Below are 25,739 nucleotides of genomic sequence, written 5' to 3'. Positions count from 1 at the left end.
TAGAGAGGTTTTGAAAGTGGCGTATGAGGCAGAAAGTCTGACGGAACGGGGAAGGGAATTCCACAGGAGGAGTGCGGCGCGAGTGAAATCCTGAATACGGGAGTGGGAAGAGGTAACAACAGTAGAAGATAACCGCAGGTCGTGAGAGGAGCAAAGGGGGCGGGTAGGGGTGTATATGGATAGGAGGATAGAGATGTAAGGGGATGCCGAGTTGTTGAGGGCTCTATAGGCCAGGGTCAGAAGTTTAAATTTGATTCTGAAGGGTATAGGGAGCCAGTGAAGTGATTGGCATAGTGGACCAGTGGCTGAGTAACAGCGGCAGAGAAAAATTAATCTAGCTGCAGTGTTGAGGATGGATTGAAGCGGTGAAATGCAAGAGAGGGGGAGACCGGTTAGGGAGTTGCAATAATCCAGGCGGAATATCACAGGGGAGTGGATTAGTAATTTGGTGGTTTCTTGTGTGAGGAAAGGGCGCATTTAGGAGATGTTTTTCAGGTGGAGGTGGCAGGATTTGATGAGGGACTGGATGTGAGGAATGAAGGAGATAGCAGAGTCAAGGGTGACACCAAGACAGTGAACCTGGTCTGTTGGTTGGATAGTGGAGTTGTCAACGGTAATAGAGATGTCAGGAAAAGTGGACAGAGCTGATGGCGGGATTACCATAAATTCGGTTTTAGAGATGTTGAGCTTTGGTTATCATATATGCTATAGAAATATAGACATTTTGATGCCAGAAGAAATTAACAAAAGAATTTAATAATCACCATTTATGTAGGAATTCTCTTTTAGCCGTCGAAATAGTGTACTTGCTCCTTGTGATGTTGTTGTTGAGACTACTGGTCTCACAGTGGTCTCAGGAAATGTCTTCTGGACCTTGTTCACATCAGTATCTGTAAGGTAATCATAATTGGTGCTGTCTAAAAACTCTCGGAATAGCATGCAAATTCTCACATTGTTAATGTCAAGGCTAAGATGGATGAAAAAAGAACATCATAAAAGCACAATGAGGTCTTGAACTTAACATTAAGAGGAAATTTAGGAATAAAAATAGCTGATTGGTATTTTGAATATAATAAAGTACATTTCCATTACCAAAAAGAGTACATTATGAGCTGTAACAGAAGTACTGACAATGTTTATTTCCGATTATTAAATACAACACCATTTTTTCTTTATTTGTACAAGAAGTTTAAATCACCCTTCCACACTGATCACCCCTCACATGCTCTATAATATAAAGTCACTCTAAAGACTTGTCCATATTTTAGACAAATTGGTTCCTTTAATGGTTCCCTTTCAGTCTATATGCTGGTCAACTTTATAATGTAGTACATTACTGAATCCTGTATGTAAGAGATTGATAATTAACTATTTAAACTACAGTATCTCACTAAAGTGAGTACACCCCTCACATTTTTGTAAATATTTTATTATATCTTTTCATGTGACAACACTGAAGAAATGACACTCTGCTATATTGTAAAGTAGTGAGTGTACAGCCTGTATAACAGTGTCAATTTGGTTTTCCCATCAAAATAACTCAACACACAGCCATTAATGTCTAAACCTTGGCAACAAAAGTCAGTACACCCCTAAGTGGAAATGTCCAAATTGAGCCCAATTTGCCATTTCTCCTCCCCAGTGTCATGTGATTTGTTAGTGTTAAAAGCTCTCAGATGTGAATGGGGAGCAGGTGTGTTAAATTTGGTGTTATCGCTGTTAACGACCCCAAAACACACCTCCAAGACGACCACTGCCTTGCTAAAGAAGCTGAGGGTAAAGGTGATGGAGTGTCCAAGCTTGTCTCCAGACCTGAACCCTATTGAGCATCTGTGGGGCATCCTCAAACGGAAGGTGTGGGAGTGCAAGGTATAAATCAGCTCCGTGATGTAGTCATGGAGAAGTGGAAGAGGACTCCAGTGGCAACCTTTGAAGCTCTGGTGAACTCCATGCCCAAGAGGGTTAAGGCAGTGCTGGAAAATAATGGTGGCAACACAAAATATTGACACTTTGGGCCCAATTTGGACATTTCCACTTAGGGGTGTACTCACTTGCCACGGTTCAGACATTAGTGTGTTGAGTTATTTTGATGGGAAAACCAAATTTACACTGTTATACAGGCTGTACACTTTATTTTACATTGTACCAGAGTGTCATTTCTTCAGTGTTGTCACATGAAAAGCTATAATAAAATATTTACAAAAATGTGAGGGGTGTACTCACTTTTGTGAGATACTGTATCATCACTCTAGGATACCGCATTTTGATTTTCCTCAGCGCAAATAATATGATCACAAATAAATCATTAATGGGTCCACATAGAGTAACCCATTTTGAGTTGACAGAAACCATGACTTTATTTAAAATTTTAGACAACTTTTCTTAGCTGTCTAGTTACAAATAGAATGCATACAAAGGATAATCAAGACATGTATCTATAAATAAAATTCCATACCAAGTTTTGTTTCATATCCATATGAGACAAATGGTTTCAGCTTGTGACTTGTTTCCTTCACAAAATGCTCTACAACATCATGGAGGCTTCTCAAAGTGACCTTGGAAGTAAAAGTAATCAATATCAGGAATGCTACTTATGATATTTTTCAGAAAAGTGTAAATGCAGAAAGAGAAAAAACAACCTCTTTGGATTCTATGATTTTGCATATCAGGGCATAATAACTATCATCTGCTTCTTAACAGGTCTAAACATTAGGTAAATACAACCTCAGATGAACAACAACACATGACATATTAAACTGTATCATGATTTATTCAATGAAAATAAAGCCAAAATGGAGAAGCCATGTGTGAAAAACTAACCAAACCCGTACTGCTCCCATAGGGATTAAGATGCTAAGTACCAGATAGGTACTGTTAATCAAATGCACTTAATTGATCATCAGCAAGTGTGACAATCTCTATAAAAGCCAAAGTTTTAGCAGTTTGTTGGTCTGGAGTATTAAGGTGTGTGTTAGCACAATCCCAAGGAGGAAATACATCAATTATTGCTGCTCATCAATCTGGTGAGGGTTATAAGGCCATTTCTAAACAATTCCATCATTCTACAGTGAGAAAGATTATTCAAAAGTGGAAAACATTCAACACAGTTACCAGTCTTCCCAGCAGTGGACGTTCCAGCAAATTCACCCCAAGGTCAGGGCATGCATTGCTCAGAAAAATTGAAAAAAACCCAAGAGTTACATCTGAGACTCTACGGTACAGACCCCAGTTATCATGTTAAATGTCGTGACAGCACTATTAGAAAAATACTGAAAAGGATGAATAAGTATTACAGTCAATTATTTTTTTTAGGTCTCCAAGGAAAGCTAAAAAACGTATTGCCAAATTTAGATACATTTTGGCAGAGATGTTTATTTGTACTTTGACACATTAGACAGTTGTCATCACGTCTAATATGCATACAGCATAAAAATAAGTATTTATAACTATAATAGTTGTGCATTTACTGAGCAGCCTAATACTTGAAGCTTCCTTAGATTTTATTGCACAATGTATACTACTCCTAAGTTGACCTCATGTTGCAACCATTTTGTTGTCGATTTACTTGTGCTTTGGGTCGTTGTTCTGTTGCACCACCCAGCTTCTATTGAGCTTCAATTGGCAGATCCACTTTTTTTCCACATAATGTTTTGATAAACGTGGTACATAATTTTTTTGTCAATGATAGCAAGCTGTCCAGGCCCTGAGAGCAGCCCCACACCTGGATGCCCCCACAGTCTTCATTTACACTTGGGATAAGGTTTTCATGTTGGTGCGCTTTCTTCACACATGGTGTTTGCATTAATCCCAAACAACTCAGTATTTGTTTCATACGACCACAGTATATTATGCCAGTAACACTGTGGCGCATCCTGTTTTACATATGGTGGACTCATCAACAGAGGTGTTAGCATGTCCCAGAAGTTTCTGTAAGTCTTTAGCAGACACTCTTAGGTTGTCAGAGATCTCGTTTGTTCCAGGCATATTTTACATCAGGGAATGGTTCTTGTGAATAGAGGCCTCAAACTTTCTGAATATTTTTTATAATACAAGTTCTGACCAGCACCTCCTAACATGCTCATTGCTCGGTCTTAAAATTGCCGCCTGAAGAACGCCACGCCCCTCAGCGTGATGTCACCTAAGCACGTTCCCCGCCGTTTCTGAGTGGGGACGCATAAAGTTGAGTTAGGGTGCGCAGCCATGCGGGATGCAGAGGAGACGGAGAGGACCGGAGATGCAGTGCTGGACCCGGTGCCCGCGAGTAGCAGGTACTCCGGTGAGTCACTGCGCCGGGGTCTGGTGTACGGACCCTGACAATCCCCAAATTTCGTTGTAGAACCATTTTGACGCTACCAGTTGTCACAGAATCTTTTTTATTCGTTTTTGACGTTTTTTGCAGAAGAGGTTAATACGGGGTTAAGCGGTAAACACTAAGCAACAGCTTTGGCGCCAGGATTTTAAAGGTCCGTACGAGCAACTCTATTGGTCGCCGGCATGGGCCTCCTCTGCCGTCAACCAATAAAGTGCACCTGCACTTCATTGGCTGATGGTAGACGAGCCCCCTGCTGGCGACCAATAGAGTCGCTCGTACAGACTTTTAAAATCCTGGTGCTGCAACTTGGCCAGGGGAGACCACTGGTCTCTCCACTCCAAGAGTTAAAGGTCCCTTACAAACTACCAATAGAGTCACTCGTACGGACCTTTAACTCTTGGAGAGGCCAAGTTCCACCGTCAGGAGTTAAAGGGCTGTGCGAGCGACTCTGGCATCAACCTTTAACTCCTGATAGGGAACTTTGTCTCCCCGCTCCAAGAGTTAAAGGTCTTTAACTCCTGACGACAAGCCTATGGATTTTCTCTCCCGTTAACCCCTGTGATGCTGCATAGATAAGGTAGGCTAGATGGGGAAGGGACCAGGGAGATTAGTAAATGAAGATTCTTCGTGTTGTGTGTCTTCGTCTACGTTTTGCCGCCGCCATGTTCGTATGTTTGGTATTCGTGCTGAACAATGAAAACGCAGCCTTCGTGTGCGTTTTCATGTTCGCCCAAATACGAATGCACAAGTCTAATTTATACCCACATATGCATACAACCAATATAAGTAAGCAGATACATTTAAAAAAATACACATACTAGATGCAGACTTACAGGATTATCCAATTCAATAGTGTAGCCTTGTTCTGTGGTTAGTATCTTGTAATGCTTAACCTGACCATTTCTGTTGAAAGTAACACAAAAAAGGGTTAAATATCAGAAGATTTCTAGGTATTCAATTTGCAATTATCCATGTAATTCTGATTCATGATTTGTGCAGCCTCTCCATTAGTATTGACTATAAAAAGAGAGGCGCATAATTGATCTCATCATTGATTCTGGAAGTGTAATAGAGTGGGGTAAATTAAGTGATCAAAGCACATAAGAGACCATACAGTGAACACAAGAGGAGACATGTTTTAGGTTAGTGTATTATTATAATTATTATTAGTGTTAAATCATTAATCATTATTACTGCTAGTCTGCACTGTACCAGTATTGTGTAAGTAAGATTTATAAGATCTCTCTAAGCTAGCTAACCTTCGTTCTCTGTTCTTCTCATCCAACAATGTCTTGATGAACCTTGCCGAAGGTGACATACCAAGACACTTTGGACAATGATATGCATCCAACTTTATGGGAACAATTTAGGGAAGGCCCTTTTCTATTCCAGCATAACTTTGCCCCAGTGCACAAAGCAAGGTCCATAAAAACATGGTTGGATGAGTTTGGTGTGCAAGAACTTGACTGGCCTGCACAGAGCCCTGACCTCAACCCCATCAAACTGGAATGTAGCTGCAAAGGTTGGGAGTCAACTATATATTAATCTCCATGTATTTAGAATGCAATGTCATAAAAGTCCCTGTGGACTATTGACCATATAGTGTGTGCATATATATATATATATATATATATATATATATATATATATATATATATACAGTATATATTAGTGTAAATAAAATGCTTTAGTATAATAGTAAGTTAAATCCAGAACTGCATAGTTCTTTATCCACGCTGGTTTGCCTACTCTACAGTACACTTTCTGCTCTATTTTAACATACATGTCTCCACATGTGTTTAGATCCACCTCCACATACCAATCCCACCCTTTTTTAGGTCTAGTATTATGTAGGGTGGGAGGACCACCATTGAATTATGCTGGGTCAGGTAACCTATTGGGTCAGGTAACCTATTGTTCTAGAGATGCTATCCCTGACGTATGCTTGTTTTGAATTTATGAGCTATATAAGTTGCACATACGCTGTAGGTTCACAAATAGTCACAGCATAGTTCTTGCTGTCTGCACCAGGCCTCAGGATAAGGTTGCCATTGCTCCTCATCTTCAAGAGCATGTCGGCAGCTTCTGTACGGGACACATTATGAAAGCACCTAGGAAAAAAGCAATAGACATTTCATTTATTTATAGAGAGGCAGTAGATTCCATAGTGCTACTACAATCTAAAAGCATGAATATTAGCAATAACCACACTGGAAATTTTCAAGCTCCGGCTCCCCTTGGGCCTTCCTTCTTCAGGTTGCAGGATGAAGTAGATGAGCAGGGTTAACATCATAGGCCTGTGGTGCTGATGGTATAGATGGGCAGGGCCAACAGTATCAGTGGATGGGACCACTGGTGTTATGGACAGGGCTACACTCAACCACATTTCACTTGTATGGGGGGGCAGAGAAATGGTAATGGACAGGGAGTGGAGTGTGTCTAAATGTTGCTCCCACAACCCAGGGAATTTGGGCCATGGCCCAAAGACCCGGAGAGTTTCCAGGTATTGTAAGAACATTAAGACTGACAATAAAATGTACACACATTATAACGTACTGGTACAGAAGGAGAAGACGGCTATGCTCTTGCAAGCTTTTTGTATGAGTCTATCACAGCACAAAATGAATTCTTACATTAAGTAGTGCTGGTGAAATAAATACATAGTTACATCAATAGGTAGAACAATAAAGTCAAAGTCACACAGGCAGGTCTATTCAATAAAGTGTGAGCGTAGCTGAGTTGGCAGCAGGTAAAAATTAGCACCTCTTTAACTCACTTGACTGACACTCTTGAGTGTGAACTTAACCAAATCTAGTGTTCTAACCTGTAACTAAGATAGTCTAGGTCTGTATCACTTAATTTTCATTGCACTCGTAACTTACAATGGCATCGGGATCACATCCTGATAGCTTTCAGAGGAGGTATCTGGAGAATATAATGGAGATCCTAGGTCTTCAGAAGCCGTTCTCAAATTTCTCTGTTTTTCTAGCACTTCCTGTAGTCTGATTAATTGTCCAGGCAACAGGTTCAAGCATTTTGGAACTGATAGCTAAACACAAAGTTTAGAACAATAATAACATCCTAATTAATTTATCTGTGCACACAAAGATTTTTTGCTTCAACATGGAAAAACAGCATCTATGTTCATTCCAGTTTCACATTACAACCCAAGAAAATCAGCAATATTTAATAAGAGCCAAACAGAACTTCAGCCAAATCAGCTGAAGGAATATAAGGTTTTCGTGCTATCGGTGCAAGAGACTGCATGCTACAGGAAGTAAGCATCAATGGTAAATTGCTGAGATTTTTTTGCATAGACTTGAAACATAACAGGGAAAAAAGTTTACTTTTAAAATAAGATGTGTTTAAATATTTTATAAAAGAGAGGAACAAAAAGCTTATTGGCAAAAACCAGAGGGATCTTCCTGGTCAATTACTTTCATTTCCAGACCAATGAGCATAATAATGGTTATCCACCCTTCTGGAACTATTTCCAGCAGATGGCACATATAATATGGAGTGAAGAGTTTACCATTAGTGAACCATGAACACTGTCAAATGCAAAAATGGCCTCGTGCTTCAACAAGATTTTTTGATTATTGAAGGATGTCAATAGATGGATAGAGAGGATAAATATACAGATAGATAGATAGATAGATAGATAGATAGATAGATAGATAGATAGATAGATATAGAGATATACCTCAACCACAGTGAGAATAAATCCTTTCCAAAATTCAGCATCTTCAGCAAGTTCTGTCTGGAAATTAAAACAAGAACTTTATTAATGAATGAATAAATGTTTATTTACGTTTGTTTAGTTTGGTCAGTTTTGTTGGCTTTTGGTTCTCTTGCACCCTCGTTGTCTTAGTGACACATATATAAACTGGCTCCCTTAATTGCTATTTGCCCATTTTATGAGTAAACAATGATAAATTGTCAAGCAGCATAGGAAGTTATGAAATACTAATACAAATAATATGCTTTAGAGGTCTACAATCAAACCCCACAGATATGGATGCGATCATTCTCTGTAGCCACATGAATGTGGGAGCTAATTCCTTGGGGAACAATGATTGTGTTTATTAAACATCCCCAGTGCAGCACAACATCATTTTTCTGTAATAAACATGTCCTTGTATGATAAAAATGTTCATAAAGGAGGCAGACTTGAAGAGCCAATCCATTTCTTCCTACAATACCTTTAAGGTTTCTTACGTTTTAATGTAACTAAGTCTCAAGTTTCTTTATGACTGTGTTTCCATGGTCCAAACACAAAATCAAATGGCGTGATCATTAAGTGGCAGAATTGTTAGCATTTCACATTAGTAATATATACAATACTGACAGGCTTAAAAAAAAGTGTTTTTTTAAAAAAAATTGTGATGTTATTTATGTAAAAAAACACGGGGTTACCTTGAGCTTTTTTATAAGGTGATAAATTATTATAACTATTGTACTCTATGATTTCATCTAATCTACCTTATTAGATACAGTGCTTACTTTAACCAGCAAAGTCATTTGGATATTTGTTTAGTTTGAGCTTGATTTTATTTACAGATGACTTTGAAAATAAAAGGCATAGGCAGGTATTCAATAATCATAATAATACCATCTGTATAAGAATAAAAGGCCCATTATTTCATATGAATCAGTAAACACACTTGTCTTATTTGCCAAACATGGAAAGGTACCAAGTTTTTTGGCACTATATAATTAGTCTTAAACTATTATTACTACCCTTGCTCACCTTTATGTGAACTTCCTCATTCGCCAATGTCAGAATGACTTCTGCCCACTGTTTAATCACTGAGGGCTTGTCTTCCACGGATACCAAACTTTGGAGGTCAATTTCATCAGTGTACTAGAGAAACAAACAATTAATTGACTTCCTACACATTTCTTGGGACATTCGACTGAAATACATTTTCAGTGAAAAAGAAAGAGTTGTTTTGCACTTCTGATATTTTTCGTTGTTGAAATTGAAGAAAGCAGGAAGTTTCCGAAAGGTAAATTATCTTAACTGTATTTATAAAACAAATACAATCATTGGACCTGTAGTTTTAAGCTCCCTACTTCCCTGTATTAGTTTAATATAACTTGGAATTCCCCTTTAACTATTTGGCAGAATTTGAAAATATAATAATCTGGCAAGAGATTAATAGGGGCTTTTTAACATGACAATAATTTTTCATTTCATAAGATTGGCTTCAAATTCCATCATTGTTTTCATACTGATTTTACATTATATTATACATACCAGAGATATAGTGTGCCAAATACCATAGTCATAATCATACCTCTCCAACTTCTACCCCACCGGAGTTCAGGTCACTCGGGAAATTGGCATTTCTACTGCTCCTGCACAAGATTGCAGCCAGGGCCGGCCCTGCTATGGAGCATAGAGGGACAATTGCCCCAGGCGGCACTTTTGAAGAGGCGGCACTTTGCCGCCCCAAGAAATGCTTTTGGACACTGCAGCCCAGTAGCGTACCTAGCAGGCGGCGGGGGGGCGGTGGTCGGCACCAGGTGCTGCTCATCGGGGGGGTGCTCGATTGGGGAGATCAAAGATCTTCCTGCAACTGGCTTAAAGTCAATCAAGGGAGCAGGAGGTCTGTTAATGCAGACCTCTGATCCTGCTCCCTTGCGACGTGCACGGCAACTGATGCTGTGCGTCGGGATTTGATGTTATGTCCCGGCGCACAAAACTGAAGCTACGCCCACCGCCTTCCGCACTCATTGCACCAGAAGGACAGGACAGAGAAGAAGAGCCAAGAGGAAGAACGAAGAGAAGGAGGAAAAGTGATAGTAACAGAGAAAAGGTAGGAAAGCATTCAGTGAGAGTGGATTAGTAAGTGTGTGAGAGTGATGGGTGTTATGCTGTAGTTTATGCTGAATGTTTGTGAATTAATGTTTGTGAATGAGTGTGTGTGATAGCATGGATGTGTAAGTGTGTGTATGGGGGTAGCATGGCATATGGAGGCTGTAATCACATTCCTATCATGCCCACGTCCCAGCATGTACTGGCTGCCTGGGCATGATAGGAGTGTGATTCCTGTTAGCAATTACATATATATATTATTGTTGTTGATTTTTGGACAGAAAAAATTATATATATATATTAGACTTGGGCACCAGGGGGCTCTTCGTGTTCGTCTTCGTGCTCGTCTTCGGGGAAAAAAAAATCTTCGTATTCCGCGAATATTCGCCCGTTCCTGTCTTCTCTTCGGGCGAATATTCGCGGACATTCTTCGTGCTCGTTTAATCTTCGTTTTCCTCCTGGTTGCCTAGCAGGGGTTAATACGGGGTTAATAACACATCACAGCAGCAGCAGCTGCCGTGAAGGTACGTGTGTGCAGCTCTATTGGTCGTTTCGGCAGGGGGCTGGTCTGGCATCAACGAGTGAATTGCAGAACTGCAGAATGCACTTCATTCGTTGATGGCAGGCGAGCCCCCTGCCGAAACGACCAATAGAGTTGCACACACATACCGAGGTGTACTGTCCATAGATGTTTAATAAAAGAATAGGGAATATTTTACATTTTTAAATTGATTTTGGACCACTTTACATGCCTAACATTTGCTACCTATTTACAATGGCATACTTTGCAACAACCCAACTTACTTATTGGACAGGACTGGAAAATAGCAGGACTGTCCACCAAAATCTTGGGTGTGTTGGCAGGTATGCTGATGGAAAAATGTTGGACAAGAACTAAAAAATAGCTTAGGGTTAATGTACGGTTATGTTTAAGATTAGTAGCAGTGCACTGGTTTGGTTAAAGATGGATTATGTCTAAATAATAATAATTAAATTTTAATGTTTTTTTTTAAAAAAAAATAGGGGTTTATTTAAATGTATTTTAAAGTTAGATTTATTATTTAGTACTTGATTATATTTATTAAATGTTTATAGTAGCGTTACCTACCGAGCTATAACTACCTATGTGTATTTGCATTTTGCATACCTAGTTTAGCTAAATTAGATGGGACAGGACTGGAAAAAAGCAGGACTGTCCCTGAAAAAGTTGGGTCTGTTGGCAGGTATGTGGATGGAAAAATGTTATAGGGTGAAGTGTGAGTTATAGTGTTAATGTAATGCTATTAGTGAGTGAAGGCCAGGGCAAATAACAAGGAAAAGGTCCTTGTGTTTTGTGCATTGTAAGTGTGTGTGTATGTGTGTTATGTGTGATGTCACTGTGTGTTATATGTGTTATATGTGTTATTGTGTGTGTTATGTTTGGTTGGTTGTGTATCAGAAGGAAAATAATGAAATGGAAAAGGAAATGGGAAAGGCAAATGAGTGGGCAATTGGCGACCCGCTCACCTGTTTCACCCCAGGGCAAAGCACCCAAACACTGTCAGTCTTAGACGTTTGGCAGCAGACTTCCAGAGCTCAGACACAAGGCCCTAGCGTAAGCTGGCCACTCCGGCGGAGGTAGCAGGCGTTGCCACACCGCAAACAGAGGCAGCCAGGGGGGAGAAACTGCCCTTACCATTAGGGACATTTTGGGCATGACTCTAGCCAGGAAGCGAACTGGCAGAGAAGAGATGCTGGCACCACCACCAGCAGCAGCATTGAAAAGGCGAATGAGTGGGCAATTGGCGACCCACTCACCTGTTTCACCCCAGGGCAAAGCACCCAAACACTGTCAGTCTTAGACGTTTGGCAGCAGACTTCCAGAGCTCAGACACAAGGCCCTAGCGTAAGCTGGCCACTCCGGCGGAGGTAGCAGGCGTTGCCACACCGCAGACAGAGGCAGCCAGGGGGGAGAAACTGCCCTTACAATTAGGGACATTTTGGGCATGACTCTAGCCAGGAAGCGAACTGGCAGAGAAGAGATGCTGGCACCACCACCACCACCACCACCACCAGCAGCATTGAAAAATTGGAAAGGCGAATGAGAGGGCAATTGGCGACCCGCTCACCTGTTTCACCCCAGGGCAAAGCACCCAAACACTGTCAGTCTTAGACGTTTGGCAGCAGACTTCCAGAGCTCAGACACAAGGCCCTAGCGTAAGCTGGCCACTCCGGCGGAGGTAGCAGGCGTTGCCACACCGCAGACAGAGGCAGCCAGGGGGGAGAAACTGCCCTTACAATTAGGGACATTTGAGGCATGACACTAGCCAGGAAGCGAACTGGCAGAGAAGAGATGCTGGCACCACCACCACCACCAGCAGCAGCATTGAAAAATGGGAAAGGCGAATGAGTGGGCAATTGGCGACCCACTCACCTGTTTCACCCCAGGGCAAAGCACCCAAACACTGTCAGTCTTAAACGTTTGGCAGCAGACTTCCAGAGCTCAGACACAAGGCCCTAGCGTAAGCTGGCCACTCCGGCGGAGGTAGCAGGCGTTGCCACACCGCAGACAGAGGCAGCCAGGGGGGAGAAACTGCCCTTACCATTAGGGACATTTGATTCATGACACTAGCCAGGAAGCGAACTGGCATCGAAGAGACACTGGCACCACCACCAGCAGCAGCAGCAGCAGAATTGGGAAAGGCGAATGAGTGGGCAATTGGCGACCCACTCACCTGTTTCACCCCAGAGCAAAGCATCCAAACACTGTCAGTCCTTGGCGTTTGGGAGCGGACTTCCAGAGCTCAGACACAAGGCCCTAGCGTAAGCTGGCTACATTGGCGGAGGTAGCAGGCGTTGCCACACCGCAGCAAGTGCAACCAGGGGGGAGAAACTGCCCTTACCATAAGGGACATTTGAGGCATGACACTAGCCAGGAAGCGAACTGGCAGAGAAGAGACACTGGCACCACCACCAGCAGCAGCAGCAGCAGCATTGGAAAAGGCGAATGAGTGGGCAATTGACGACCCGCTCACCTGTTTCACCCCAGGGCAAAGCATCCAAAAACTGTCAGTCCTTGGCGTTTGGGAGCGGACTTCCAGAACTCAGACACAAGGCCCTAGCGTAAGCTGGCTACACCGGCGGAGGTAGCAGGCGTTGCCACACCGCAACAAGTGCAACCAGGGGGGAGAAACTACCCTTACCATCAGGGACATTCGAGGCATGACACTAGCCAGGAAGCGAACTGGCATTGAAGAGAGACACTGGCACCACCACCAGCAGCAGCAGAATTGGGAAAGGCGAATGAGTGGGCAATTGACGACCCGCTCACCTGTTTCACCCCAGGGCAAAGCATCCAAGCACTGTCAGTCCTTGGCGTTTGGGAGCAGACCTACAGAACTCAGACACAAGGCCCTAGCATAAGCTAGCTACACCGGCGGAGGTAGCAGGCGTTGCCACACCGCAGCAAGTGCAACCAGGGGGGAGAAACTACCCTTTCCATTAGGGACATCTGAGGCATGATTTCAGCCAGGAAGCGAACTGGCAAAAGATACTGGCACCACCACCAGCAGCAGCGTTGGAAACGGAAAAAGGTGAATGAGTGGGCAATTGACGACCCACTCACCTGTTTCACCCCAGGGCAAAGCATCCAAAGACTGTCAGTCCTAGGCGTTTGGGAGCGGACTTACAGAGCTCAGACACTAGGCCCTAGCGTAAATTGGCTACACCAGCGGAGGTAGCAGGCATTGCCACACCGCAGCAAGTGCAACCAGGGGGAGAAACTACCTTAAACATTAGAGAGAAAAAATTTAACTTTCCAAGCTAAGAGCTGGGTAACCCAATTTGGGCAGATTGAATTTAAGAAAGGCAATCTGCTCCATCAGATGAGGTGCCATGCGTGAGCGCTGTGGACTCAGTATGTTTCCAGTCATAGAAAACACGCGCTCACTTTGAACAGTGGTTGGCGGACATGATAGAAGCTGCTGCGCAACCCATGAGAGTGCAGGCCACACACTCTTCTTTTCATCCCAGTAGCTAAGAGGATCAACATTAGGAGCAGAAGGAACTTCACAGAGGTAAAGTTTGACCATTTCAGCAGCACTACTCTCCTTTCTGCTGCTAGCTCTGTCAGATGGTCCAACTATACTGCCAAGTGCCTCTTCCCAAAACGCAGCTGCTCCACTCAGCTGTGTTGTGCTGCTTGTGGCACTGCTGCTGATGCTGCTGCTAGGGGTAGCAGACCACATCATCTCTTCCTCCTCCTGCACCTCACCCTCCTCGGACAGCATTCCCATTTTACGCTGCCAGTCACGCACCTTGTTGACCAATTGCTCCCGGTAGCTACTGAGAACATTGAATTTCAAAGCTAGCTTTCCCTTAATTCTTGGATCACAAAGGCACGCTAGCATCATTTCGGGACTCTCTTCCATTCGCTTGCGAAGGTGTACTTTTAGCAGATCCTTCAGCTTCCTGACTATGGCTGCTACGTCAGGATGTAGAGTGCCACCTTGAACAGCCTCACGGTTTCCAAGGAACACATCCATCTTGCTGCCTAGATGGGAGAACACTGGGATTACCTGGGCCAGACTGGCAGTGTTTGAGCTTAAATTTTCTGTGGCATCCCTGAATGGTTTAAGGACTGCCACTAGCTGGGCGATCACTGTCCAATCCTCCCTATTCAATGGAGAGGTAATCCCAATATTGTGCTCTGAGGCAAGATTATGGATTGCCCTCTGCTGCTCCAAAATCCTCTCTAGCATGTCTAACGTGGAGTTCCACCGTGTACTGACATCCTGACGTAGGCAGTGTACGGGAAGACCTGACCTCTCTTGCTCTTCCCTCAAAAGTTGGCTAGCCTTAACACTATGGTGAAAGTGCCCAGCGATCTTTCTGCAGCGGGACAGAACTACTGCTGCCACATTAGTTCCTTCTGACATTGCTGCCTTCACTACAAGATGGATGATGTGGGCTGCACAGCGCACACCAACAATATGACCATCTCGCAGCGCTTTCACCATATTGGCACCTCCGTCAGTTACCACAAAACCAACTTCAACATTGGTGCCCGCCTCTGCTCCCACCCAAAGGCTAAACATTTTCCTAATCGCATGCAGAATATTTTGGGAAGTGTGCTTTTCATCCATCACTTCTGCATGGAGAAGGAATGATCGGTAGCCTGCTGCAGCAACTTCCTTAGACACACCGGGCTGCCACCAGTGTGCTGTCAAAGAAAGAAAGGCATGCTGGGCGCTAGGTGCACTCCACAAATCTGTAGTGAAATGAACACACTGACCAGCAGCCTTGGAAAGCTCCTCTTTCACTGCTGCAACACAGGACCGATACAGCGAGGGGACAATGTTCCTGCTGAAAGTGGAACGTGACGGAACTGTGTATTGTGGAGCCACAGCCGCCATCAATTGTTTGAAAGGCTCCCCTTCAATCATGGAGAAGGATGCCCCTCCAACAGCAATGAACTGACCAATAAGTCGCGTTACTTTATTGGCCTGCTGTTTGGGCATCGTTCTCTTGGAGTGGAATGCCCCAAATTCTTCCAGGGTGGGCTGGGCATGCAGTGCTCCAACCTGCCTTGGTCTCTGGCTGCCAGCACTAGTTGCTGCTGCTGCTGCTGCTGCTATTGGCTCAGAAGAAGAAGCTGTTGGGGTTTTTCCACGGCCACCAGCTATGCTGCCTGCACTAAGTTTTACCTCTGCATCTTTCCCCAATAGCACAGCGTTGTGTTGAGTGCTGAGGTGATGCTTCATGCTAGCACTGGTAAAATGGCCAGACACTTTCCCTCTGCTTATTAGCTTCCCACAATGTTTGCACTTTCCATAGCGCCCTTCTTCAACATTTTCAAAGTGCTCCCAAATTGGGGCGCGCATAGCCTTGGAGTGTGCCTTGGGTGCTGCTCTTACTGCTCGGGGTGGATGAACAGAGGCAGAACTAGTGGTGGTGGGACTGGTGGTAACAGTACTGGCCATAGTGGGACTGCTAATTGCTTTAGATTTGCTAGGTTTTGCTGCTGCTGCTGGTGGTGGTGATGGTGATGATCGTAGCGGAGAAGGTGGAGGCTCAGGGGAAAATTGTGCACTAGTCATTTGGACACTGCTCCCTGAGGAATCTGATTCCTGACCACTCATCTCCTCTACTTCCTCTGGCTCATAGTCTAGCTCTTCATTAGCCAGATCGAATGGAATTCCTGCTAGGCTGGAGCTAAGACTGATATCGTCGTGAGACTCGTGACTAGTAGTAGTGCGAGCAGGAAGAATAGACTCTGCACTTGGCCTCTCAGTCTCAGGCTCCTCTGCTACCTCGCTAGGTGGAGTTCCACTATGTGTAGCCCTCTCTCTAACTGTCTTTACAAAAATTTTGTAAGGACTTGGTGGCTTGCTAGAGGTACTAGGAGGACATGGCGTGGCGGTACCAGTGGGAACAGTAGGCGCAGCACTAGTGGTGGTAGAGGCGGGGGTGGTGGTGGTGGTGGTTTTCCCTACAAAGGAATGAGATCGCTTTGGTTTGGGACCCCTCTGAGTCTTGCTGCTAATTTGGCTCTGCTTGGTACCTTGCATGCTGCTGGTGGATGGGGAAGATGCTGCTTGGGGCAAAAGGCACTTCTTTTTAGTCACTGGGCTGGTACTACTTGTGCTACCCTTTAACTTTGAACGTGCTTCTGGTGCTTTAGGCTTTCCGTAAAAAACCATAGAGCTTGTGGGCCTAGCCGCACTACTACTGCCTGCTTTTGGTGCCTTTCCTTTACTTGATGATCCTTCAAGCAATGCTTCCCCAAATGATAAGCGAGAGCTTGGCCTACTTGGCCGACTAGACTGACGCAAAGGCTGCATCTTAGAGCTGGTGGTGGTGCTGGTGGTGGTGCTGGTGGTGGTGGTGGTGGTGGTAGATGGAGCTTGTCCCTCCTTAGTCCCAAAAGGAGGATCCATTTCAAATTTTGTGTTGTGTGTGTAGTGTAGTGTAGTGTAGTGTAGTGTAGTGTTTAAAAAACTATAAAAAAAAAAATAAAAAAATAAAAATAAAAAAAAGGAAAAACGAATTAAAGACAAAAAAATTAGAGGAAGTTCTCTTCAGTGCTACTGCTTAAAAAGTAAAACTATGCACTACTGCACTGTGCTGTGTGCAATCTGCCAAAATCCTAAAGTTATTGAAATTATTAACTCAAGATTAACTATTTAATAACTAGCAGTATTTTATTTTTAATTTGAATTTACACGGGCCTAAGAGCTTAGCCTACCACTATGCTAGCCTAAAGCTATATTTCCTTACTATAAGTCTACCTCTAGGCAGACGCTCTCAAACCCACTAAGCTAAAGTGAGGTTAAATCAGATTCAGTATATGATTTATTAATTAATATTAAGTTATATAATATTAATAGATTAGAACTAATTTACTTATATATTATGTATTATAGATAGAAGAATATAGATTATGAATTAGAATTTAGAATTAGAATTACTTATATTATAGATTATGAATTAGAATATTATTATTTATAATATATTATAGATTAAGATTAAAGAAGATTAGAATTATTTTAGTACTACAGCTAGTAGCTTGAAGCTTTGCTTAGTACAGCTCGTCACAGTCAATTTTTCTTGAAAAGAATTAGAAATAAAATAAAATGTCACAGCAAAACAGTTATCTTCACTGCTTGCTGCACTCACTAGCCCAACAAGTTCACTTCACTGATGGACTGAGGTGAGCAAAACACTAAGGGTACTTTTAATAAAATTGAAATAAAATGTAAAATAAATGAGAAAATCTTTGCAAAACAGTTAACGTCACTGCTTGCTGATCAAAAAAAAACACAGCACTTATGCGGCTGCACTCACTAGCCCAACAAGTTCACTTCACTGATGGACTGAGGTGAGCAAAACAAATGAAATAAAATGAAAGATTAATTAAGAAAAATTGACTTGGTCTCTTACTGTTGCTAAAACAAAGCACAAACTATAGAGCTGCAGCACCAGTACTAATAAGATTAGCTGAACTATACGCTAGTAGTAATTAATTAATATTATTACTTTTATTTATAGCTAATTTAATTAACTATTAAGATAAGAAAGAATTAGAGAATTATTGATATTACTGATTTTAGATTAGACACTAGTAGATGTTCTGAATGTCTACAGTACACTCTACACTAGTATACTATTACTAACTATAACTGACAAATATATATATAATTTTATAATGAATTCAATTATTAATTATATTAATTAATATTACTGATTTTAAATTAGACACTAGTAGATGAATGTCTACAGTACACTCTACACTAGTATACTATAGTATATATATATATGACTGACAAATATATATATATATATAATATTATAATGAACTATTAAATTATAGATTCTATTAAATTGTAATTTATAAATTCTATTTAATTTATTTAAGCAGGACAGGCAATAGGCACTAGTGCCAGCCCAGGGCAAGGGCACCCCAGTGCCACTGAGGCACTGGGTGCACTGTCAACTCAACAGCACTTACACTAAAGTTGATGACAAATTAATTTTAAAAAAATTAAATTAATCAAATTATTATTATTAAATATATTAATTAAGTAGCACTGAAGTGAGGATGAAGTACACAGTGAGAAATGGCAGGCTAAGGCTTACCAGTCTCACACAGAACAGAACAATCTCTCTCTGTAACGCTCGGATGCAGCACAGCAGTGTTGCCAAAGCAGTCACAGCGAAAAATGAATGGATCTCTCAGGCAAGCTCTGGTCTTATAAAGGCGCCTTCAGAATTCAAAAAACAGCAGCACAGGCATTGGACGAGACCCTTAGCGTTACGTCACAAGAGTGAGCTGATTGGACAGACGAGGATCAGCTCACTCCTGTTTGAAATTTTGGCGGTTGCGCGGCAAAAACGAAGACGATCACGAAGAATCTTCGAATCTTCGTGATTGTGAGTCTTCGTCTTCGCCTACGGTTTGCCGGCACTGTATTCTGTTCTACGTTCCTTCGGAACGAACAAAAAAACGGCCTCTTCGTGCTCGTTTTCATGTTCGCCCGAAGACGAATGCACAAGTCTAATATATATATATGATTGCTAACAGCAATCACACTCCTATCATGCTAAGTCAGCCAGTACATGCTGGAATCTGTGTATGTATGGGCATGATAGGATTGTGATTGCTGTTAACAATTATATATATATTGATATATATATATATATATATATATATATATATATATATATATATATATATATATATATATATATATATATGTTGTTATTGAATTGTTCTGTCCAATTTTGGTGTGTATATATATATATATATATATATATATATATATTGTAGTTGATTTTTTTGTCTAATTTTGGTGTGTTACTTTTAATAAAAGTGTTTTTTTTTGTTTTTGTTTTTAAAGGTGGGGGAGTCATTTTCAGTTTTGGCCAAGTGAATGCAGAATTTTCGGTTTCGGTCCAGAATTTTCATTTCGATGCATCCCTACGTATATACTAAGCCAGACACTGAAGTGGTTATGCTGCATTATTGTCAATGTCTAGCTCAATGTATATTGATAGGCATTATGCTGTACCACCGTCAATGTTTGCCTCAGTATATAGTGATAGGTGTTATGCTGTACCACCGTCAATGTCTGCCTCAGTATATATTGATAACAGTAATCCTATACCACCGTCAATGTTTGCCTCAGTATATAATGATAACAGTCATGCTGTACCACCGTTAATGTTTGCATCAGTATATAATGATAGCAGCTAAGCTGTACCCCCGTCAATATCTGCTTCAGTATATAATGATAACAGTTATGTTGTCAATGTTTGCCTAATGATAGAAGCAATGCAGTTTTAAAGTGTGTGGGGGGGTGCCACATACAGGATCCGCCCCAGGTGCCAAATACCCTAGGTACGCCACTGCTGCAGCCTATTAGCTATTATTAGCTTGTCTGGGGTCCTGTGGTCTATGGACCTAATGCACGCTGCGCAGGGTGTCTTCTCCTTCGTGATTGGAGGTCAGCATGAGCGTGAGTTTCCCGGAGAGCGGGGTGACATCAGGTGTGAAGGGGGGGCAGCATTTCACACCGCCACCAGGCAGCACGACATCTTGGGCCAGCCCTGATTGCAGTCCTGATTTTGTCGGGAAAGCTGGATAGAGTGGACAGTTGGGAGGCATATAGTGGGATATATAAAGTGGCAGAATTGAGTTCTTTAAGTTGTTTTGGCTTTTGAGGGTCAATGTAGCAGATCAGAAATGACTGCTTAAGTATATGACTATAAGTTAACCTTGATGAACTAAAGCAAAGTAAAGACAATTTATGACAGCCCCCTCATAAGGGTGATTAGAGAAACATTGCTGTTAACAGGCAAAAAAGACACTTCCTGCAGGGTACAGGATTAAAGGTTGTTCACAGTAGGTATATATAATAGGTGCAGTTTGTGTAGGAGGGACGAAAAGGGTAATTAACCTCAGAACAGTTGGACTTAGCACAGGGAGCATATAGGATCAATTTTTGATTACTCCCGTCCAGAAAGATTAAGTGATTACAGGTTTTAGCCCCTCATCACTAGTCAGTCCCCCTACACACAATCACTGATGGTGTTAGAAGAGGCTGCAAAAGACCATTGAATAGTTAATGCTTATACTGTCTTGGTGTTAAATATTTTGTAATAACTCTTTATCTTGTTCTCTGTCTTCCTAACAAAGCCAAACATACCTTATGTCTCCTTGACAATGGCAGCAGAGAGCCCATTCATTTGAACAAGAAGACATTTGTTTTGGAATGTATCGTCTGTTGCAAAATAGTCTTAAGAATAACCCCTGTCTCTGTTACATCAACCATAGTTGTGGGTTGATCACCACTGAAACTCCAAACGTAATAAAAACCTTGTGTTCTACAAGATAACCAACTTAAAGTGTCGGGAGAAATATCTGTATCTAAAGTCAATTAGATCTATTGGACAAAAAACCTACTTCCTTTATGAAGGTCAAAATCCATTTTTTGTTGTGAGCAGAAGAATATGTTAGTTGTTGAGTAAGCTGACACTAAGACAATTCAACATGGCCTTGTGTGTGGGGATTGAAATTGAGGGCAAGAGTTAACAGTATAATAAAATCTCTTTATAAATAAAGAGGCATCTGATCAAACAATCTGAAAAAAACAAGACACAGAGTAATCAAAAGTTAATAAATAGATGGGATGTAGAAGTCTCTTCAGTAAGAAACATTTCACAATGATAAGGAAATTATATTCTCAATTTATAAAGACACAGAGGCTCATATTATGCATATCTCTTTCTTTAATACCCTCAAATATATAACCATGAAAAGCCAATCTCTGCAGTGGTCTAATATATATAAAAGGACACACAAAAAAGCAAAATAAAAAATTAAAGACACACTGCTAACTAAATGCACTTGCTGAAAACTGGAATCAAAATGTACTGCACAAGGACAGCTGTTTTTAATTGTTCCCATATTTCTTCACACCAATACTTTCATTTTGAGATCACCAAATATGGAATCAAAAAAGTAAAACATGTTCTTGTATCTCCAAATAGAATTATTAATCTATTCCCAAGTGAATCATTTGGATTTTGCTTCAACTGTATATTATTTGTTGAGAAGAACATGAATATTGTGACATTAACAAATATGTCAAGGGAGGCTTAAAGGTGTTGTTCCACCAATTCTTCTACAGAAGCATTACACCTGTTGTTGCTGAATGATCAAATCCTTTCCAAAAATAACTCTTCAATCATTTAAAATGCTGTCTCATTTATCATATTTCAGGGAATACTTTACCACTATGTGACACAAAGACAGGAACAGCTCCTTAAAGGTATTGAAGATCTACCAAGGTTTATTTTGTTAAGGTGCTAAAGCTGAATCGATGTTTGAGTTGAAAAGCAGCTTTAAGCACATTGACTGCAAATATAGACATGGCTCAAGCCACTTAAAAAACATATAAAAATATAATATTATTTTACATACCATTAATGAGTGGAATGTAGAAAATGTTTTAAATATATTTAAAAAATGCAAAAACTTTTGTTAAACATTTGGCACACATTAATATGTTAAATTATGTTTACATGTTCACTCTGTTAATTGCCAAAACCACTCCTTATTATAGCAAAAACTGGCAGCTACTGTTGTATTTTTTGCTACTCACTTTTGATATTGAAAAGCATTCTTCCTTCCTTATTTGTTTAAGACAGGGTGGAGGATGGACACTTTTTTTCAGAAGCCTTACAGTGAAACATGTCTGAATTCATGTTGCGTTCACCTCTAAGGTCACTTCCTGAGGACAATCATTTAAGCAGGGCAAAATGGGCAGCTTAACCTTCTTGAGTGAGGCAAAAGAAGGCCCTGCATCCCCTACCATAGCAAAAGTACTAAAAAATGCTTTGGTAAGTGTAAAAGACTTAAAACAGCCTTAGTCCTTAACCCCTTCAGTCCCCTATGGCCGTACCGGCACGTCTTGCCCTTCTTGCAGTGGCAGGGACACAGCCTGGACTCCCCCTGACAGCAGAAGCCAGCATCTCTGGCTTTCTGCTGCCTGATCCCACGTAACAGCTTCTGGCACGAAAACTGTTTTAAATTCTAATTGCGTGATCGGGCATTCCCTTCTGGGTCGCTTTACTGCTAACGTCACCCGGAAAGGTCATCGGATGGCAGCGGCAGGGACACACCATGACAGCAGAAGCTAGCATCACTGGCTTTCTGCTGCCCGATCTGATGTAACAGCTTTCGGCACGAAAGCCGCAAAACTGTTTTTAAAAACGCCAATTGCGCAATAGGGCATTTCCTTCCAGGTCACTGCTGACGTCACCCGGAAGGTCATCGGAGGACGTGTGGGGTCATTGGAGGACAGGGGGATATCCTGTCTTCCGATGAGGCACATACGCTGTGATCTAGCTGCAAGTCTGTGGGGACTTGCATAGAGATCACAGTGTGATTGGTGCAGGGGGGTCGCAGGGAGGAGAGTGAGAAAAAAAAGGTTAGTGATTTAAATTTTTTTTTAAAAATCACTAAAATACAATAAATAATAATTTAAAAAAATAAAATGAGCCAAGTGATGTCATTGTGACATCACTGGCATTAATAACATGTTCAAGAGGTCCCTAAGAGGACCTCTAACCATTTTTTTAATATATATATATATATTTATAAATACAAAAAATAAAATAAAATATATATAAAAAACATAATAATAATAATAAAAAAGAAAAAACCCTTACATCCCATTGCCCTAACACAACATCTACCCAGTATAACCCTCCTGCCTCTATTCACAGCGCCCAACCCTGTTAAGCCATTAGCATAAAAATTCTACAAATAATGTACACCTTATAGTATGTTCCCTATAAGTGTTGGGAAAGCATGGAAAATCTATATAAATTAGGTACCATATTTGCTCGATTATAAAACGACCCTGATTATAAAACGACCCCCCAAAATCTTAATATTAACTTAGGAAAAAAAGAAAAAGCCTGAATATAAGACGACCCTAAAGGAAAAAAGTTTTACCAGTAAATGTTAATTCATGTAAACTATTTTTTTTAAATAAAAGCTATGATTGAGAAAAATATTTTTTTTGTTTTTATTTCCTTGTATTTTCCAACCTGTCCCCCAGTTACGCACATCTGCCCCCAGGCTTGCCACACCAATATGGCACTGTGGCCCATGATATGCCTTTTAACCCTCTATATGCCACTGTGCCCCATGGTATGCCTTTTGACCCCCTATGTGCCACTCTGCCTCCAGAAATGCCTTATACCCCTATATCCCATTCTGGCATTTAGGGGGTTAAAATGCATATTATGGGGCAGAGTGGCATATAGGGAGGTATAAGGTATTCCAGGAGGCAGAGTGGCATTAAGGGAGTTAAAAGGCATTGTATAGAGCACTCTGCCTCCAGAAATGCCTTATACCCCAATATGCCACTCTGGCATTTAGGGGGTAAAAAGGCATATTATGGGGCAGAGTGGCATATAGGGAGGTATAAGGCATTTCAGGAGGCAGAGTGCTCTATTAAATGCCCCTTTAACGCCACTCTGCCTCCTGAAATACCTCCCTATATGCCACTCTGCCCCATAATATGCCTTTTAACCCCCTAAGTGCCAAAGTGCCATATAGGGGTATAAGGCATTCCAGAAATGCCCTATGCCCCCATTTAACACACACACGCACACACACACTTACCGGGCTTCCAATTTCCTGCTGTATTGCCGGGGCAGCGGGTTGACGTCTCCTTCCACTGCAGCCGGAAGGAGGTGGAGTTGGCCAGTGCGGGGAACTCTGATCTCTGACAGTCGGGGAAGGTATCCGCGACGGACGCAGACAACCCCCGCTGCTAGCCACACCTCCTTCCGGCTGCAGCGGACGTTGTCTACGCGCATTGCGTAGACGTCAACCCGCTGCCCCGGCAATACAGCAGGAAGCACCAGTAAGTGTGTGTGTGTGTGTGGGGGGGAGACAGGAGGATCCAGGTCCCCTGCAGCGGTGTGGGGATCTGGATCTTAGTCTCATAATCAGACCTCTATTTGAGGTCTGATTAGAAGACGACCCCGATTAGAAGACGAGGGGTATTTTTCAGAGCATTTGCTCTGAAAAAAACCTCGTCTTATAATCGAGCAAATACGGTATTTCTGAAATCAGAACACCTGAATTGATAAACTTGGAGGGGATTTTCCATCACTTTACTTAATTTTGTGAGGATTCAGAGGGGAAATTTATAAAAAAATTTGGTGTTTTTTCAAATTTTTGCTAGTTTTTACTAAATTTTTCCTTAGAAAATTTCAGCTAATTTCATCTAACTATGGTATCAAAAGAAAGCTTGAAAAAAACAATATATAGTTTACATGGGTACACTATTCACAGGAAAAGAGAATAATCGCTGAACCGACATAGCGCAAAAATGGCAAAATTGCTCTGGGACTTGAGGTACCAAAAGCCCCTGGGATTGAAGAGGTTAAAAAGGTTAATATAAATTGTTTATATTTTCTGTTGTGTCATTTTTTTTTGTCATTAGGGCTAATAACAATCAAAAAATGTATGTAAATGTAAAGACAAAAGGCACAAAGACTCAAATGAAGCATTCTTAGTGAACAATACAAATGGATCTTTACACATGCCAATGTATCCCTCCCAACATAGCAAGATTTGTTTTAAGGAGTGTGTTAGAGGTATAGCCAGAGGAGGGACTTTACCAAGACTTTTTATGTAACTTTTTGAGCTATTGATAACCAATTTTATAACTATTACTATTACTAAGGCATAGGAAGAACAATAATATACACTTCATGGCCAAAAGTATGTGGACACCTCTCCTAGTCATTGCGTTTGGGTGCTTTATCCACATGCATTGCTAACAAGTGTATGAAATCAAGCACACTGGCAAGCAATCAACATAAAAAACATTGTCAGTAGAATGGGTTATACTGAAGAGAGCAGTGACTTTGAAAGGTGGCATGTCATTGAATGCCACCTTTGTCACAAGTCACAACCTCATGAAGTTTCTGCCCTGCTTGATCTGCGGTCCACTGCAATTGCTATTACTGTGAAGTTCATGAGGGTCATGAAGAAATAACAGAGAGACGGGAAGAACATGAACATGCAAGACATGGAAGAGT

General features: G+C 41.5%; 1 protein-coding gene across 1 annotated transcript in view; it reads right to left on the bottom strand.

Annotated features, from left to right (window-relative positions):
- Positions 1-753: 753 nt before the first annotated feature.
- STAP1 (signal transducing adaptor family member 1) overlaps positions 754-25,739 on the bottom strand; it is a 36,541-nt gene continuing 11,555 nt past the window's right edge. Inside the window, exons 2-8 of the mRNA XM_089496896.1 lie at positions 9,063-9,176; positions 8,016-8,072; positions 7,195-7,361; positions 6,295-6,423; positions 5,146-5,215; positions 2,456-2,555; positions 754-890 (exon numbers count right to left, since the gene is read on the bottom strand). Of these exons, the coding sequence (XP_089353022.1) occupies positions 754-890; positions 2,456-2,555; positions 5,146-5,215; positions 6,295-6,423; positions 7,195-7,361; positions 8,016-8,072; positions 9,063-9,176 (774 nt within the window). The remainder of the gene's footprint in view (positions 891-2,455; positions 2,556-5,145; positions 5,216-6,294; positions 6,424-7,194; positions 7,362-8,015; positions 8,073-9,062; positions 9,177-25,739) is intronic.

The sequence above is a fragment of the Sceloporus occidentalis genome, unplaced genomic scaffold (genome assembly GCF_023333645.1).
Source record: "Sceloporus occidentalis isolate IW3139 unplaced genomic scaffold, rSceOcc1.0.p SCAF_95, whole genome shotgun sequence".
Classification (NCBI taxonomy): domain Eukaryota; kingdom Metazoa; phylum Chordata; class Lepidosauria; order Squamata; family Phrynosomatidae; genus Sceloporus; species Sceloporus occidentalis.
This window is presented reverse-complemented; position numbering and strand designations above follow the sequence as displayed.